General features: G+C 46.8%; 1 protein-coding gene across 1 annotated transcript in view; it reads right to left on the bottom strand.

Moving 5' to 3' along the window:
- The window catches only part of casz1 (castor zinc finger 1), a 145,425-nt gene extending 131,996 nt beyond the window's left edge, over positions 1-13,429 (bottom strand). The window contains exons 1-3 of the mRNA XM_059951623.1: positions 13,285-13,429; positions 6,511-6,560; positions 5,237-5,762 (exon numbers count right to left, since the gene is read on the bottom strand). Coding sequence (XP_059807606.1) covers positions 5,237-5,762; positions 6,511-6,560; positions 13,285-13,429 — 721 coding nt within the window. The remainder of the gene's footprint in view (positions 1-5,236; positions 5,763-6,510; positions 6,561-13,284) is intronic.
- Between the last annotated feature and the right edge of the window lie 6,304 nt (positions 13,430-19,733).

Raw genomic sequence — 19,733 nt, 5'->3', positions numbered from 1 at the left:
GGCAGGCCCGTCCCTGTGCTGGACTGCTCTAAATTTTTCGTTGACTGCCTTGGCCTGCCCAGCCCTAGGTACTGGCTGGGATATTGGTGAGATTACTCCAGAAGGTGCGTGCATGCTTTTTTGTTTGAGCAGGATTCTCAAGCTCTAGCTCGCTGGCTTATAAGGAGCAACTGGGAGGAAGGGGGAGAGAGACTGATTGAGTTTGACAGCTGTCACAGTCCATCACTGCATTTTGCAGCAACTCAGGATACAAAGAATAATGAACAAATTGGTGAAACTTGCCAGGAGCGTGAGGCTTTTGCGTCACCAGAGTCAGGAATGCCGAACGGGTCTCAGGAAACCTTCGCAGACAGGAGGGAGAAGCGGAAACCACGGCCTCCCTCCATCCTAAAGCTGTTCCAAGGATGGGAACCCACTGAAAACATCAAATCCGTTTTCTCAGCCCACGGACTTTAAACAGGTCTCGAGTAACAGTTACCGCACCGTCATGACAGCTTGGGGCATCAGAGTTCGGAGTTCAAATCTGTAAGGGGACTGTACATCCTCCCTGTAGTCACGTGGGTCTCCTCTGGCTGCTCCTGTTTCATCCCACGTTCCAAAGACCTACTGGTAAACTGGTCATTGTAAATTGTCCTGTGATTAGGCTAGGGTTAAATAGGTGGTTTGCTGGCTGGTGCAGCTCATTGCACCAGAAGGGCCTGTTCCGCGCTGTACGTCTACATCAAATAAATTGCTCAAATTATTAAAGCAGTTGAAATCAAATTCCAGCCACTGGCATGGCAATTGGCACCGTTTCAAACCATTCAATCACATCGAGGTCCCCTTGAATTAAGATGTTCGACTGACAAAGGACAAAGTTACCCTATTGTCAGCGGGCACAGGTGGAAAAGCTCCATAAATCTCTTAAACATCGCCAGCTGCACAAAAGAGGCACAAAGTCCAAATGGTGACAGCCATTCCCCTTCTCTCTAACTTTCAGCTGTGGTTCAGCTGGTCATGTATTTGGCTCGGAGTCAGGATGTTCAGGGCTGACATTCCAATGCGGTACTGAGGTGGAGGGGGGGGTGCATGTTGAGTGGGGAAGCTGAATTCTTAGAGCTGCAGTTTCTCCGTTGAGACACCAGCCCCTCTCACAGAGGATATAGTGGCAAGAATTTAATGAAAAGGTGATTTATTTCCCCGGTGACCTGTCTTTTAAATGAACAGATTATCTGGTCGGGACCTCATAGTCCTTGTGGGAGCTTGCCGAGCAAGGATTGGCCTGCATGCTTCAGTAGTACTGAGTTTGTAACAAAAGGCCTGTTTGGTGGTTTATTGAGGGAATTATCCAGCTCAGCCCCCTTGAGCGGGAAGCCCGCCACACCCACCAAACATGGCCGGTGGAAATCTTCACACACTCGCTCCCCCCGTCCACTGATTGGTCATGTGCAGCCCACCCTGGCTTACAGAGGGTAACTGCTGGCAAGTTAACAGGATGGGACAACGTGGCATCCAGCGGCTTGCAACTAGTGGAATGATTTACAGTGCCTGTGAGCCAAGTTCAGTTCCTGCCACTGTCAGTGTGTTCTCCCCGTGACCCTGCTGGCTTCATCCGAGATCTTCCCCAATTCCAAAGACGTATAGGTTAGGGTTAATAAGTTGTGGGCCTACTACACTGGCACATGGAGACACTTGTGCGCTGTCCCCAGCACGTCCTCAGGCTGTGTCAATTGCTGACACAAATGGCACATCTCACTTGTATGCTTTGATGTTTCAATACACATGTGACGAATGAATCTAATCTGATTTTTTCAAGCTGTCATTATCCCAGACCACGAGCCTCTGGAAGATCCTCTGTTTTCTCCGGCCAAGAGAGATCTCTAACCACACCCTACCCCTTCAGTGTCATCAAGAGGACGTGGCCACAATCGTCACGGGGAAACGTTGGGAGTTGGATTGGGCACATGATGAGACAGACAGACAGACATACTTTATTGATCCCAAGGGAAATTGGGTTTTGTTACAGCTGCACCAACCAAGAATAGTGAAGAAATATAGCAATATAAAACCATAAATAATTAAATAATAATAAGTTATTAAGAGAGGCCAACTCCATCAACAATTCATCGGACCCCTGAAGGGTGGAGGAAACGCGGGAGACCAAAGGCAACTTGACGCCATACCGTAGAGACAGAAATGAGGTCCCTGAACCACACCTGGGGCCAAATAGAGAAGATGGCCAATGACAGACAGAGATGGAAGACCTTCATTGTGACTCTAAATTTGAGAGGTGCAACAAGGAGTAAGTAATCTTTATCTTTAAGGACCCTCAACACCCAGGACATGCCTCCTCCTCATCACTACCATCAGGGAAGAGGTACAGGAGCCTGAAGTCCCACACCTCTATGTTATAGGTAAAGTTTCCTTCCCTCTGCCATCAGATTTCTGAATGCTCCATGAACACCACCTCACTATTCCTCTTTTACTCTTTAAAAATTATAACTTACAGTCATATTTTATGTCTTGCCACAAACAACAAATTTCACGGCATTTGTCAGTGATAATAAACCTGATTCTGATGTGAGAAGCCAGCAGAACACCTAGCGTCTGCTGAAAAGATGTTCGGAGCCAGTAACAGGAGGAAGGGGTTTTAAGGTGGGAGGCCGAAATGAATGGGATTGGTGCAGGGAGAACAGGTTTACGGAGCACACCACACAATAACAGCGCGTATATCTCTGGGCACGGCAAGGCCAGCGTAGAAACACGGCGTCACAGGAAGTCTGGCCAACGCACTCTGCTGGGTGTGTTGAGTGACTCTCTTTTCAAAATAACCAAGGATCTGCTCAGCGAATACTGGGCCTGAAATGCACAGGCCGAAGCAGTCTGAAGTGTAGAAGAATCATGGCCTCTTAAGGCTTGAATTCAGCAGGAATAATTTGTTCTGACAGAGTGTCAGATAATCTTACTTTAAAAATAGTGTAAAAATGTTTTGACCTTATCATATTTCATCCTGATGATGTCATCCCTTGGCTTTAGATAATTCCAGATTTCGATATCAGAAGCCAGTTTAGTAGATAGTGTCAATGAAGCATTAAATAAAGTACCCTAATCTTTGCACTCAAAGTCTGCAAATTCCTTCATGAAGGACAGGCCAGTCTCCATCTATATTTGAAGCCATTAAATCCGTGTTTTTCTCCAACTGATAACAAATGCCACTTCATATCTCCGCACTTCTGTATTCCAGAGTGTCACTGACTGTCAGGGGGTCAGCACGCTATGACCTCTGGCCCTTGCCAGCACCTCAAGAGCTGGTTCCTTGCCCCTTCCAACGAAATCCACCCCCGGCCCCCTGCACAAGTTGCACATTTTTGTTTGCTCGACACCCTACTTCAGTACCTGAGAGATCCGGCAGAGGCGAGCTTGTTTTTGGTTCGTGGTTCCGACGAAGCTTGAGAGCGCAGAGATTCGATTGCGTCACCATCTGATGGGGGGTGGGGGGAAGCTACTGCACAGTAAGCTGCCAAGAGTTGTGAACTCAGCCAGCTCCACCATGGGCACCAGCCTCCAGAGTATCCAGGGCATCTTCAAGGAGCGATGCCTCAAAAGGGCGGCATCCATCATTAAGGACCCCATCACCCAGGACACACCCTCTTCTCATTACTACCATCAAGGAGGAGATACAGGAGCCTGAAGACACACACTCATCGATTCAGGAACAGCTTCTTTCCCTCTGCCATCAGGGAGGAGGTACAGGAGCCTGAAGACACACACTCAACAATTCAGGATCAGCTTCTTCCCCTCTGCCATCAGGGAGGAGGTACAGGAGCCTGAAGACACACACTCAACGATTCAGGAACAGCTTCTTCCCCTCTGCCATCAGGGAGGAGATACAGGAGCCTGAAGACACACACTCAACGATTCAGGAACAGCTTCTTCCCCTCTGCCATCAGGGAGGAGGTACAGGAGCCTGAAGACACACACTCAACGATTCAGGAAGCTTCTTCCCCTCTGCCATCAGGGAGGAGGTACAGGAGCCTGAAGACACACACTCAACGATTCAGGAACAGCTTCTTCCCCTCTGCCATCAGGGAGGAGGTCCAGGGGCCTGAAGACACACACTCAACGATTCAGGAACAGCTTCTTCCCCTCTGCCATCAGGGAGGAGGTCCAGGGGCCTGAAGACACACACTCAACGATTCAGGATCAGCTTCTTCCCCTCTACCACCTGATTTCTGAACGGACGCTGAACCCATGAACACTACCTCACTACTTATTTCCATTTTTTTGCACTACTTAACTATTTAATATATATACTGGATATACTCACAGGTTTTTTTCTCTTTTATCACGTACTGCATTGCACTGCGGCTGCAAAGTTAACAAATTTCACGACGTATGCCGGTGATATTAAAACTAATTCTGATTCTGCAGTTCTTGATCAGACTGGCAGATGAACTGAAATTGCATTTCTCTTGTAGCATTTATCACAATAATGGGAAAAAATGTACTAATTATGGGGTACTTTTTGCTGTGAATTTGGGATTTTTCTTACTTCTTCTCTCAATTGATGAGCCAGGCTAAATTTCCCCCTCACAGTAAAGTCTAGGCAAAACAGTCAACATATGAATCCACACGGGAGACAGAGGAGAACACAGACACTGGACTCTGCAGTAACATGTTATGCACCAGTGGAACTCATTGCACCCAACAGCATCTACGGAGAGAAATGGATAGCTGATGTCTTTTGTTGAGACCCTACATCTGGACCTGGGGGGGGGGGGGGGGGTCGAGTCCAAATGAGGGGTCTCAACTTGAAATGGCGACTGTTCATTCCCCTCCATAGACGCTGCTTGTGACCAGCTGAGTTTCTCCAGCAAATCGTAAGCCACAAGAGATTCGGCAGATGATGGGAAATATTGAGGAACACACGTAAAATGTCGGAGGAACTCAGCAAGTCAGGCAGCACCTATCGAGGGAAATGGACAACTGTCATTTTGAGGCGCTTCATCTGAACTGAGGGTTTCAACCTGAAACACTGGCTGTTCACTTCACTCTTTAGAAGCTGCCTGACCTGCTGAGTTTCTCCAGAAAATCATAAACACACGAGATTCTACAGGTGCCGGAAAGTGTTGAGCAATGCACATAAAGTGCTGGAGGAACTGAGCAAACTAGGCAGCATCTATGGACAGTTGATGCTTTTCAGCAGCTTGTATGATTCAACAGTGTACGGGCGATTTCACGAGGCAGTATTACTCACCTGAAGAGGCAACACTGTGCTGCCTTATGCTGGCCTCACTAGAAGAATTGTAGCCTTCCTCTTTCGGCCCCACATCCTCCGAATCTCGATCGTCCATGTAGCTACCGTCCAGAGATTCCTGAGCCCCGTCAATGTCCTCCTCTTCACTGCAACCTTTGGGCTGAAGCATGTAGACCCCTTCCGAGGGCAGGAAGTCGCCATCCCCTGCCTTGACGAGCCGCTCCTCACTGCGGTCCCCGTGCTCGTCCGTGTACTCCCCGTTCACCCACTTCTCGATCGCCTCCCGCCTCTTCTTGTCCTCCTCCAGCTTCTGGATGTGCTGCAGCCCGTCGGGGACCTTGGCCTCCACCTCCTGGTCGCCGTGCTGCAGGCCGTCGGTTGGGCAAGCCTCCGGAAGTTTCTGGTCGGGTTCGGCCTGCTCCGCCGCACACTCATAGACAACCTGCCGGCTTAACTTAGCGCAGATGGCGTTCAATTTCAGGCCACCCTTCCGCTTGGCAGCCATCTTGGATTTTCCTGAGATGCCCTCAACACATGAAATTCATTCCACTTCTGAGAGGCGGTCACCAGGAAAAGGGAGGAAACAGAAGAGAAAAAGAACATTATAAATATCACAGTGCAATTTTCTTTGAGTCAAGCCCTCCCCGCCATTGAGCACATCTGCACGAAACGCTGTCACAGGAAAGCAGCATCCATCATCAGGGACACCCACCACCCAGGACATGCTCCCTTCTCACTAATGCCATCAGGTAGAAGGTACAGGAGCCTCAGGACTCGCACCACCAGGTTCAGGAACAGTTATTACCCTTCAACCATCAGGCTCTTGAACCAAAGGGGATAACTTCACTCAACTTCACTCGCACCATCATTGAAACATTTCTACAACCTATGAGCTCACTTGCAAGGACTCTTCATCTCATGTTCTTAATACTTACTGCTTATTTATTTAGTATTATTGTTTCTTCTCTTTTTGCATTTGCAGAGCTTGTTGTCTCCTACACTCTGGTTGAACGGTTGTTCATTGATTCTGGTATAATTATTATTCTATAGATTTGCTGAGTATGCCCACAAGAAAATTAATCTCAGGGTGGTATATGGGTACATATATGTACTTTGATAATAAAATTTGCTTTGTACTTTGAACAAAAAACTGTATTTGTCTCTATGAAAGTAAATACACAGAGATGCTGTTCCCATGAGCAGGCGGTTCAAGGACCGAGGCACCTGGGTATAAAGAGATGGGGAAAAGATACCACAGACCACATGAACATTACCATCTCATGTAGCAGGGTGCTTTTAATCCTGAAGTTACTGTAAATAAAGGCTGTGGCAACAAGGGAATGAGGACTTTCGAAAGGAAATCAGGGAGGGAGCCACAGAGAAAGAACAGAGTTATGGGGTCACCCTGGAGGAGAGCCAGAAATGGGGTTGATGGGCTGACTGGCCCCCTTTTGTATGAACAGATGGAAAATGTGAAACAGCAAATTTAATCCGCACAACAAAGGTGTAATTTTATTAATGAAATAAATCAAAACTAATAATGGAAACTGAAAGGTCGAGATAGAAAGGATGTGGAGAGGATGTTTTCAATAGTGGGGGAGTCTAGGACCAGAGGACACAGCGTTAAAATACAACAACGTTGCTTTAGAATAGAGATGAGCAGGAATTTCTTCAGCCAGAGGGTGGTGAATCTGTGGAATTCATTGCCACAGGGGGCTTTGGCAACCAACTCATTGGGAATATTTAACACGGAGTGATGCACCATCAATAACTCACACTGAGACTTAAGGCGAGATATCGGCTTTTATTGACTGGAAGAAGGAACCAGGAGTGAGTGTCCATCATACCATATCCTGGAGACTGAGGCCGAGCGTCAGGCCTCAGATCGCCTTTATACAGGGGCCTGTGGGAGGAGCCACAGGAGCAGTCAGCGGGGGGCGTATCCAGACAGGCACATAGTTCACCACACGGAGGCTGATAGGTTCCCAATTAATAAGGGGAAGACAAGAGAATGGAGTTGAGAGGGATAATAAATCAGCCATGATGGAATGGTGGAGCAAACACAAATGAGCTGGAAGGCCTAATTCTGCCCCTATGCCTTATGGGCTTACGATTGTTACTGAGAGAAAGCCAGCATGGACTGAATGGGCTGAACAATCTCCTGTAACCTACTGTATTTAAACGGAGTGTTTGTAAACACAGGCAGTATTTATTCTGCTGAGTTTGTCCTCATCCTATTAGCTCGTTGAAATCAGAGCTTAATGGCCCAATCCTGCTCTATATATTGATGCAGAAAACCACAATTAGGACTGAATTTTGCCTTAATATCTTTCTGTCAATAACCCAGCATCAAATTTTATTGAGGTTTTACTGGTAGCAGGAGTCCACTCTGAATGGTCACAATCCCCAGGATGTACAGGGGTCATTTCGCATTCTTCAATCCATCGCCCTGCAGCTTTTCTGTTTTGTTCCTGCCCCTCAACGTGAATAGACGAAAATAAACTGAAACTGATAACCTTTTTCGCAAAAATAATCCGGCTATAATTAACAACTGTGAACTTTGAGCAACACAACATACACAGCCTCCCGCTTATACAGAGAGACACCCGTAAGCAGCTAGCCAAGCATTTGGAACATCTTGGGGATGTTAGTTAATAGGCAGATATAGTACTTTTTAAAAAAAATTATAAACTGAAATACAAGCGGCTGTTGGGAAACACAATTTCATGGTAATAAACTATTAGCCAGTTATAATCCAGCAAAAAAAAACACTCAGTGGCAACTTTATTAGATGCCACCTGTGCCTAAAAAAATGGCCACTGAGTGTATGTTTGTGGTCTTCTGCTGCTGTAACCCATCCATTTTGATGTGTTGTGCATTCAGAGATGCTCTTCTGCACACCACTGTTGTAACGCGTGGTTATTTGAGTTACTGTCTCTTTCCTATTGGCTTGAACCAGTCTGGCCATTCTCCTCTGACCTCTTTCATTAACAAGGTGTTTATGTCCACAGAATTACCTCTCACCGGAATTTTTTTTCTGTTTTTTTTTCACACCATTCTCTGTAAACTCTAGAGATTGTTGTGCATGAAAATCCCAGGAAATCAAGAGTTTTTAAAAACATTCAAACCACCCCATCTGGCACCAACAATCATTCCACAATCAAAATCAATTAGATCACATTTCTTCCCCATTCTGATGTTTGGTCTGACCAAACAACTAAACCTCTTGACCATGTCCGCATACTTTAATACATTGAGTTGCTGCCACATGATTCTCCGATTAGATATTTGCATTAATGAGCAGATGTACAGATGGATCTACTGCAGTAGCCACTGAGGGTATTAAGACCTTAGGAATATGCAAGGAGATATCATTGTCTTAAACAGAGTGGAACAAAAGGTGTGGTGGGGCGAACATGATGGAGAAGGAGCAGTTCTGCAGCTACTGGAAGTGAGTAAACCACTTGGTCAATTTGCTATATTGCACGAGGGTATATGACTTCAGTTCTAGATCAATGGATGGCTGAAGGTGAGGATTCTTGTCCTTCACAGCCCTACAAATGTTGACAATCAACGCAACTGGTTGCGCTGTGGTCTGGTATGGAAACACCGATGCCACAGAAAGTAGTGGACACAGCCCAGTCCATCGCAGACAAAGCCCTCCGTGTCACAGAGCATATTTACGTGGAACTCCACCTCACGAAGTCAGCATCTGTCATCGAAGACCACTGCCATCCAGGCCATTCTCTCCTTTCATTACTACCATCGGGTGGAAAGTACGGGAGACTTAGGTCCCACACCACCAGGTTCAGGAAGTTATTATCCTTCAAGTATCAGGCTCCTGAACCAGCGTGGATATCTTCACTCACTGAAAGGATTCCACAACCTACGGACTCACTTTCAAAGACTCTGCAATTTATGTTCTCAATATTGTTGTTGCTGTTCCTTCCTTCTCGCACCTTATGAAGCATTGGGCGGCATTCCTGCCGTCTCCATTGCACTTAGACAATAGACAATAGGCAGTAGGTGCAGGAGTAGGCCATTCGGCCCTTCTAGCCAGCACCACCATTCACTGTGATCATGGCTGATCATACACAATCAGCACCCCGTTCCTGCCCTCTCCCCATATCCCTTGACCCCGCTATCTATAAGAACTTGACTTCTTTACGAGGCCAAGTTGCTAACTCAATGCTCAACCCAGCAGGGATGGAACGTGTGTACGGAGTCGGCCAGATACAAACTCAGGACCATGCAGCTCAAGATGTGGAGCTGATGCAACTACAGCACCGGCCGACTAATTCTCAGTATCATTTATTAATATTTATTTTACCTTGTATTTGCAGTTTGCCTTCTTTTGAACATTGGTTGTTTGTCAGTCTTTGTGTGTAGTTTTTCACCGATTCTACTCTACCTCTTTGTTCTACTGTAAGTGCCCACAAGGAAATGAATTTCAGGATAGCATACAGTGACAGATACGGACTTTGACAATAAATTTATTTTGAATTTACTTTATTTGAAATAGGTCGACAGTCCATTGACGTTAGAGATTGTAATGGAAATTAGCCCCGACTTCTTGTATAAAGAGATCACTGCAAGAATGTATCCTACAACAGAGGTTAAGGGTCTCCCGGGGAGGGGTTCCTTTATATTTCTATTTTATCTTGAAATATTCCTGACTTTGTTTCCAAATCAGGGACTATTGTATAAACAACTGATTCGACAAAGTTGAATTAAGTTTCAGAAGGTCATAGGCGAGCGGACAGTCATTTGGAAAAACCATCTGAGGGGGAAAAAAATCTATGAGGAACTGGAAGTCATAAATTTTAAAGTATTTTCACAGAAGCCTTAGAAGGAAAATTGAGGTCGTTTGGGTGTAACAGCAAAGGTCAGTTCTGCTTACAGTGCACAGTATTTTAACATCTAACTAGTGATTTCCTTTGTAGGGAAATAGCTTCAATAAGCCTTTCTTTTCATTGCAGTCTGGTTCCTGACCATTTATATACATTCATAAACAGTCACTTAATAGATATTCAGCAGGAAATTGGAAATCAGAGTATATTTAGTGGATAAAGCTTGGTTGCTAAGGTAATGCAACTTTTATTTCAGGAGGCTGGATGGCCATTTATCAAGGCCTTTCCTTACAGTAAACTGCCAGCCCTTCCGCAGTCCATATCGTCTCTCGCCAACTTCATCGATGCACCTATCTGGATGCCTCGCAGCTTGGTATGGGAACTGCTCGGCACGGGATTGCCCAATGCATTCATGGAAACCAACCTCCTCTCCACTTCTCAATGCCTCAGTAAAGCAGCCAGCTTAACCCGACCCCAGCTACCTGGACATGCTCTCTCCTCTCCCTTCCCATCAGGCAGAAGACACACAAGCCTGAAAGCACGTCCCACCAGATTCAAGGACAGCTTCTACCCCACTGTTACCAGACTATTAAATGGTTCCCTAGGGTGATAAGTTGGACTCTTGACCTCACACAGCCTACTTCATTACGACCTTGTACCTTATTGCTTTCTCTGTAGCTGTTACACTTCCCCTCTGCATTCTGTTATTGTTTTACCTTGTTCTACCTCAACGCACCTTGTAGTGGCTTGATCCGTTTGAACGGAGCGCGAGGTAAGCTTGTTACCGGATCTGGGTTGGCTGTCTGTCGTATCCGACGATGAGTGCTGGATTTCGACGGTTCTGTTGTGTGTCCGTAGGAGGTTGCGGAGCCCAAGTTGTGAGCGACATAGACATCCACAATAAGGACGTGAAACGTGTGCAGGACCTGGGAGTGGAGCCACTGCTATGCTTTCCTTCTTCGTCAGGCAGCGATCAGTACTGCTCGGCACCCCTCCTCCAGCCCTTGGAGCCCTGACTAAGCAAGAACCTATCAACCTCTGCCTTAAATATACCCAATGACTTGGCCCCCATAGATGTCCATGGCAATGAATTCCACAGATTCACAAACAACTAGTGAAAGTAATTCCTCCTCATCTGTTCTGAAGGGGAGTCCTCATACTTTGAGGTTGTGTTCTCTGGTCCCTGGCTCCCCCACTACAGGAAGCATCCTCTCCGCATCCACTCTATCCAGACCTTTCAATATGCGATAGATTTCAATGAGATCGCCCCTCATTCTTCTAAGCGTCAGTGAGTATAGGCCCAGAGCCATGAAATGCTCTTCGTGTGTTAAACCTGGAAGTGTGACATGTTCAGAAAGGTATGACCGCCCCCTATTCGTGATGTTCAGGTACAAGTAGAGCTCCTCAAGACCACTCAAAGCTATGGTAGTGAAGGTGGTTCCCTGTGGTTAAGAGGATCAGTGCAAGTGCACTTGGAGCGTCAAAGTAACACACACACACACACACACACACACACACACACACACACACACACACACACACACAATGCTGGAGGAACTTTAACTGGTCAGGCAGCATTTACAGAGAGGAGCCAACAGTCAATATATTGGACTGAGACCTTCATCAGGATCCAAGCAATATTTAGATTCTCAGAAAGCTTTTGATAAGGTCCACCATGAGAGGTTGACCCACAAGATTAGAACACAAAAGTTTAGGGTAATATATAGCACCCGGTGGATTGTGAATTGGTTGTCACAGAGAAAAGAAAAACCGGAATGAAGTGTCAGGTTGACAGGGTGTGACGTGAGGTCTACACGGTAAGAGCCACAAGGGAATATTGCAGCTCCACAAAACCCTGGTCAGACCACACTCGGAGTACTGTGCTCAGTTCTGGTCACCTCATTATAGGAAGGATGTGGAAGCTTTAGAGAGGGTGCAGAGGAGATTTACCAGGATGCCGCCTGGATTGAAGAGCGCATCTTATGAGGATAAGTTGAGTAAGATTGGGCTTTTCTCTTTGGAGTGAAGGAGGATGAGAGGTGACTTGATAAAAGTGAAGAAGATGATGACAGGCATAACTAGAGTGCACTGCCAGGGACTTTTTTCCAGGGTGGAAATGGCTAATATGAAGGGCATAATTTCATGGTGACTGGAGGGAAGTATAGGGGGAATGTCGGAGGTAGGTTTTTACACAGAGTGGTGGGTGCATGGAACGTGCTGCCAAGGGTGGTGGCAGAGGTAATGACATTTAACAGACACTTAGCCTCATGGATGAGAGGAAGAAGAATGGCTATGTGGAAGAGCTGGATTGATCTTGGAGTAGGTTAAAGGGTCGGCACAATATTGTGGGCTGAAAGGCCTCTACTGTGCTGTACTGTTCTAGATTCTGTTACAGAATTTTAGCTGGAGCCTCTTCCAAACATAGGGTGTCTTCGATCTGTCCGCGCAGACAACCAATTAAATTTGCTCACTGTGAGGATGAGAGCAACACCGGTGGCTGATGTTCAGCATTGACTCAATGGGCCGAAGTGCCTGTTTCCCTGCCGTATGACGCCGTGATTTCACTCAGGTGCCACTTTATTCAGTACATCTGTAAACCTGCTCATTAATACAAGTATCTAATCAACCAATCATGTGGCAGCAACTCAGTGCATAAAAGCATGCAGATATGGACAAGAGGTTCAGTTGTTGTTCAGACCAAACATCAGAATGGGGAAGAAATGTGATCTAAGTGACTTTGACCGTGGAATGACTGTTGGTGCCAGACGGGGTGGTTTGAGTATCTCAGAAACTGTTGATCTCCAGGGATTTTCACTCTCAACAGTCTCCAGAGTTTAAAGAGAAACAAAAAGCACCCAGTGAGTGGTAGTTCTGTTGGTGAAAATGCCTTTCTAATGAGAGAGGTCAGAGGAGAATGACTGGACTGGTTCAAGCTGACAGGAAGGCGAAAGTAACTCAAATAACCGCATGTTACAACAGTGGTGTGCAGAAGCTCATCTCTGAACGGACAACATGTCGAATCTTGAAGTGGATGGGCTACAGCAACAGCAGAACAAACTGGGTTCCGCTACTCTACCTAATGCAGCGGACACTGAGTGTACACAAACAGATCTCAGTACTGTTAGCTCTGAGGGGATCACATACACCTGCCCGGTTCACCAATGTCACTCAGGGAGGGAGATCTACCTCCTTACTTACTCTGACCGACATGTAAATCCTGACTCGCTAACGCGGTGAAACCCAGTTCAGAGCAGTTCAGGATCCTCTTCGGAGTGACATCCACGTCCTGTGAACGAACCTGACGACGCCCATGTACCCCCGCCTCACTCTCCGAGGAGAGCATCACGCGGGTGACCCATTGGTGTGGGAGTGAGCACGATGATCTTCAGAGCCGTCCATCAGCATTCCTGCCGCTGCCCATAAGGAGGTTGTACATTCCGCCTGGGACCACGTGATCTTCCTCCGGGTGCTCCGGTCTCCTCCCACATTCTAAAAGATGCTCAGTCAGGCTTAGGAGATGTGGGCATACTACATTTGTGCCGTGAATGTGGAGGTCTGCCCTGAGTACATGCTCAGATTGTGTTGGTCGTTGACACAAAATAATGTATTTTACTGTGTGTTTCAAAGTGCATATGACAAATACAACTAATAACAGAAATAAAACTAATTACTCTTGCCTGAAACGACGACTGCTTATTCATTTTTTTTTAGAGCTGCTGCCCGACCCGCTGAGTTCCTCCAGCATTTTGGGTGTGTTGCTTTGGAAATCCAGCATCTGCAGAATCTCTTGCATTTAAAATAAAACTAATCTTTTCTGTTCACGTCCCCAAAGGCACCACAATCCGGCAGGAGGATGAGAAGGGATCTCACTGAAAGTTACCGGAAACAGAAAGGTCTGTATAGATGAGAGAGGAGGTTTCATTAACGAAGGAGTCCAAGATCAGCCTCAGGGTAGAAGGGAATCCCTTTGGAACTGAGATGAGGAGGAATTCCTTCGGCCAGAGGTTGTTGAATCTGTGGAATTTGTTGCCACAGAGGGCAGTGGAAGCCAAGCCACAAGGCAGAGACTGAAACGTTCCCGATTGTTGAGGGGGGCAAATGGGAGATGACAGGAGAATGGGACTAGAAAGAAAAATCAGCCATGATTGAATAGTGGAACAGTTTTGATGGGCCGAATGGCCCAATCCTGCTCCTACGTCTTATGGAAATACAGCTGGATTGATACTCTTTAACATGGAGCTCATCTACCTACAGCCACAGAAGCCTGATTAAAAATTGTCACCAACTACGGTTTAATAAGCAGAAGAGCTCACAAAAAACAATAATGAATCGCTTTTATGTGTGAGGGCAGAGAGAGGGGTGGATGTGTTTTATCATTAGATTAAATGCAGTTTTAATTACTCTTACTCAGCAGCCTTTGACCTTGAGAGCACTAGCTGACCTCTGGCTGAGGTGGAGGTGCGAGACAAGGGATATTTTGGAAGCCATAGGAGAGAGTCTGCATGCAATCTCAAGCTCTAAACTCCACGAAAGAAATTCCTTCATGGTATGTATGGAGATTCCTTCAGTACCAGAACTGTCAGGTGGAGCTGTTAACCCTTTTCACACCAGGCTTTTTTTCCAGAAGTGAAAGATTTGTCCTCATATTGAGGGCATATCAATCGATGACAGAAAAGGGTGCTGGTAGCTATCTGGTGCACTGTCTGGGTTGCATCAGTGCCTGGTACAGAGGCACCAAAGCACAAGGCTGGAAAAGCCTTCCGAGGGTGTAAACTCAGTCCATCACGAGGACAACCCTCCCCACCATCAAGGAAATCTTCGAAAGGCAGTGCCTCAAGAAGGCTTTCGTTCATTATGCATCATATGTGGGCGACCGTGGTCTTCCCATGACCATGATTGTTCTTGGCAAATTTTCTTACAGAAGTGGTTTACCATTGCCTTTTTCTGGGTAGTGTCTTTACAAGATGGGTGACCCCAGCCATTATCGATACTCTTCAGAGACTGTTTGCCTGGTGTCAGTGGTCACATAACCAGGACTTGTGATGTGCACCGGCTGCTCATATGACCCTCCACCACCTGCTCCCAAGACTTCTTGTGACCCCAATCTGGGGTCTCAGTAGGTGCTATGCCTTGCCCAAGAGTGAACTGCAGGCTAGCGGAGGGAAGCAGTGCGTTACACCCCTGTTGGTTGACATACTGTAACTCTACCCCGCCACCCACCCAGGAAGCATTATTAAGGACCCTCATCACCCGAGACATGCCCTCTCTCACTATTACCAAGAGGGAAGGAGACGTAGGAGCCTGAAGAGGCACACTCAGTGTTTAAGTCCAGCTTTTCCCCCTCTGCCATCAGATTTCTAAATGGCCCACAAACACATGAATTTGCATAACTTATTAACTTTTATTGCAACTCATAATAATTTTGGCGAAGTAGTTTACAGTACAGTACAGGCGGCCCAGGTTCAATTGCTGCTGCTGCTGCCTGTAAGGAGTTTGCACGTTCTCCGTGACTGCGTGCAGTTCCTCCCACAGTCCAAAGACGGTCGGTAGGTTAATCGGTCAGTGTAAATTTTCCCGAGATTAGGCTAGGGTTAAATCGGGGGATAGCTGGGCAGCATGCCTCAAAGGGCAGGAGTGGGGCCTATTCTGCGCTGTGTCCCAACAAATAAGTAAAGAAATAATTCTATCTTGCACTGTACTTCTGCGACAAAACAACAATGTCAGTGATAATAAACCTTATTCTGATTCTGATCCTGCGCCCGTTCTGGCTGCAGCGCTGGCTACACATGCTGATAGATTGCAACCTTGCTTGCTTGAGGTTCTTGTTAAGTATGAAAATGTCCTTCAGAGGTTAAACACAGCAGGGAAATAGCATGCACTTATTGCATTCGTATCACAGGATGACCCATAGTGTACAGCCTTGCACTACTAATAAAATGCTGCTTTATTTATAGCCCTGACCCCTATTCAATCCTAATCAAGATCTTTTGTCCTCCTTCCCCAAGAACTAAGCTGCTCCTTCCCTCCCGCGCTGACTCGCTGCTGCAAGTTCAGGACTGTGCAAACGTCTTAGGCACCCCTGACTTTTTATATAGTTTCAGGCCTCCTCAAGGAACCCTGATCTCAACATCCTTGAGGCTGTCTGGGACTCCCTGGAGAGACAGAAGCAAGCAAGACAGCCAAAGTCTGCAGAAGAACTGTGGCAAGTTCTCCAAGATGCTTGGAACAACCTACTGGCTAATTTTCTTATAAAACTGCATGACAGTGTACCTAAGAGAACTGACGCAGTTTTAAAGGCAAAGGCTGGCCACACCAGATACTGATTTGATTTAGTTTTTTTTACTGTTTACAATGAATTCTTACAGTAAATTTCATACTGTAAAATATTCAGATTTATTTTTCATATTAAGAAACTTTTAACTTAGCATCTTTGCTTCACGTAAATTCTGCATGCAACTAAGACCCTAGCACAGTACGGCATCTCGTGTGGAGGGGGGCAGAAATGAGCAGACCCACGCTGGGGACTGAGGCTCCCATGAAAGGTTTGGGCTCACTCCACCCTTCCCCACCATGAGCCGCTCCACCTAGTGGGTCAACAGAAGAGTGCAAGAGGGTGAGGATGGCTTTCACTGTTTAACTGGTGCTTCTCGGGCAAGCCTCTGCCTCACTCGTCCCTGCTTGTACCTTGCTGCGCCTGAAACTCAGCCAGGATGCTTCCCCACCCTCTGGAAGATAATTCGATAACAGCCGCTGTTTCCTCAAAAAACGCCGGCGATCCACAGCAGGTCGGGCTGGCTTCCATCGACCTGACCCCCGAAACAGCGACTCACACCGATCGGACACAGTCCAGGTTCTTCTCACCACTTTGCTCGCTCTGACTGTCCGTTCAGATTCTGCGTTCATCACGGCTTGTTACTGCAACTGCTGCGTGCAGCTCAGCATATCACAGAGACCAGCCTCCCCTCCACGGACTCTGTGGACTCCACGGACTATCATTCTCAGTGCCTCAGAAAGCAGTCAGTATAATCAAAGACCCAACATTCTCTCTTCGCCCCTCTCCCAACGGGCAGAAGTTACAAAACCCTGCAAGTACCAAGCTGAAAAACAGCTTCAGCCTTGCTGGAATAAGACTATTAAATGGTTCCCTAGAATGATAATGAGTGGAGGTATGTCTCTACCAAAGGACGTGTAAGGCACCCCTTCTCTCTGCCAGCCTGCAGGCCACCCTTGGGTGAGGTGTAGCACCCGCTTAGCCCCCCCAGATCAGGGTCATGTGAAGCCATGGGAGCAGGTGGTGGACGGTCGTATGAGCAGCTGGTGCATATTACAAGTCCTGGTTATGTGACCACTGACGCCAGGCAGACAATCTCTGAAGGGTATTGATAATGGCTGGGGTCACCTGTCATGTAAAGACACTGCCCAGAAGGAGGCAAAGGCAAACCACTTCTGTAGAAACATTTGCCAAGATCAATCATGATCATGGACCATGATTGCCCATGTCGTACATAATGATGACATCACACAATACGGCACATAATGATGATGACAATGAGTATGATAAGGTGGACTCTTGACCTTCCAATCTCCCTCTTGTTTACCTTCTCTGTTGCTATTACACTTTACTCTGCATTTGGTTATGGTTTGTTCTACCTCAGTGCATAGTGTAATCATCTGATCTGAACGAACAGCGTGCAAGACAAGCTTTTCACTGGATCTCAGTATATGTGACAATAATAAACCAATACCAGTACCAATTAAAATGTCTCCTCTCCACTGGCTCAAAGTTCAGGCACACAATCACATCCAGACTCACAAGGAAAATTTCACGAACAGAGGCGAACGCGCACCTTCCTCTGTCGCACTCAGCAATTCTGGTTTCTGCCTCCAAATCGCAAGGATTGTCAAATGCAGGTAAGTGCATCTCATCCACATATCCTCGGTGCAATTTGCACCAATCTGAATTTACGTAGTGCCTATGCTGTATCACAGGAGATACTGGCCACATGGACAGCCGGTATTTTATTGGGTGCTTGAAAGGAGGAAAGTGAGGACATTCGAGAACTTGGGGCCCCAGGAGCTCAAGGCACATGCGGGAGTGTTGGAGTGGTTAGACTCAGGGTGATCGAGAAGTCGGGGTGCAGTGAATGGGGTTGTGAGGAGAATAAACTGGAATGAGTGTGAGATTAGTGTCAGTGGACGCCTGAAGGTTGGCATGGACTCAGTAGGCCTGCTTCCGTGCTCAGGCTTTATAAGGCATTGGTCAGATCGCACTCGGGAGTGTTGTGCGCAGTTTTGGGGCCCTTAGCTGAGAAAGGGTGTGCTGGCATTTGAAGAAGGTCCCAAGGAGCTTGTCAAGAATGATCCCAGGAATGAAAGGGTTAACATATGAAGAGTGTTTTATGCCTCTGGGCCTGCACTCGCTGGAGTTTAGAAAGACGAAGGGGGAGCTGATGCACCATCAATAACTCTCTCTGAGACGTGAAGTCGAGATATCGGCTTTTATTGACTGGAAGAAAGAACAAGCAGTGAGTGACCACCATACTACATCCTGGAGACAGAGAGGCCGGGGCAGAGTCCACAATGGCCTTTATACCGGGGTCTGTGCGAGGAGCCACAGGAGCAGTCAGCTGGAGGCGTGTCCAGACAGGTATATGTAGTTCACCAAAGGAGTCTCATTGAAACCTATCGATTATTGAAAGGTGGAGATAGAGTGGACATGGAGAGAATGTTTCCAGTAGTGGGAGAGTTCGAACCAGAGGGCGCAGCCTCAGAACACAAGGATGTGCATGAGGAGGAATTTCTTTAGACAGCAGGTGGTGAATTCATTGCCACAGGCGTATGTGGGGGCCAAGTTCTTGGGTATATTTAGGGCAGAGATAATAGGTTCTTAATTAGTAAGGGTGTCAAGGTTTACAGGGAGAATGGGATTGAGAGGGATAATAAATCAGCTGTGTTGGAATGGTGGAGCAGACTCGATGGGCCGAATGGCTGAATTCTGCTCTTATGTTTTATGGTCTAATTGGGTGACGTGGTTTTGGTGGGATGGAAGTGCCTGTTAACGTTCCAAATCCCGAAATAAACGGAATGACCAGTGATGTGTGGCCAGCGGAGGGAAACGACAGAAGGTGGCTCCTTGGTAGAGGGCAGGCGTTACTCCCGTGGCTGGTGGCTGGCGGACTGGGCGTCACTCACTGTGGGGAGCTCCGGTTGTCACACTAGTGAGCAACCTCTGTTACCTGCTGAACTCCTGAATCAAATCCTGACGACATCACCGTCCTCCACCCAAACACAGAGAGAGAGAAAAAAAAAAATCGCTTCAATAATTGAGGAGTTCCAAACAGCACACGTTCTCAGTACAGAATTGAACTGAAACTCCCTGACTGGCAGACATCTGCCTTAAATAGGAAACCTTCTTTTAACACACCATCTGTGCTCCAGGCTCCGTGTACCTAACGATTTGTACAAGGGGAAATTCATAAAGTTTATTGATTAAACATTATTTTTTTTTGCTGTGGGGAATTATTTTCTTTCCCAAACCACTCAGGAGAGTTTTCTGAATGGGAAGCCTGCCTGAGTGTTATCACACTGACCATCTGTGAAAAAATGCCGCACAGTTGGAGAGAAAAATATGCGGAGAGGTGTAAGCA

The sequence above is a fragment of the Hypanus sabinus genome, chromosome 27 (assembly GCF_030144855.1).
Source record: "Hypanus sabinus isolate sHypSab1 chromosome 27, sHypSab1.hap1, whole genome shotgun sequence".
In the NCBI taxonomy this organism is placed as follows: Eukaryota; Metazoa; Chordata; class Chondrichthyes; order Myliobatiformes; family Dasyatidae; genus Hypanus; species Hypanus sabinus.
This window is presented reverse-complemented; position numbering and strand designations above follow the sequence as displayed.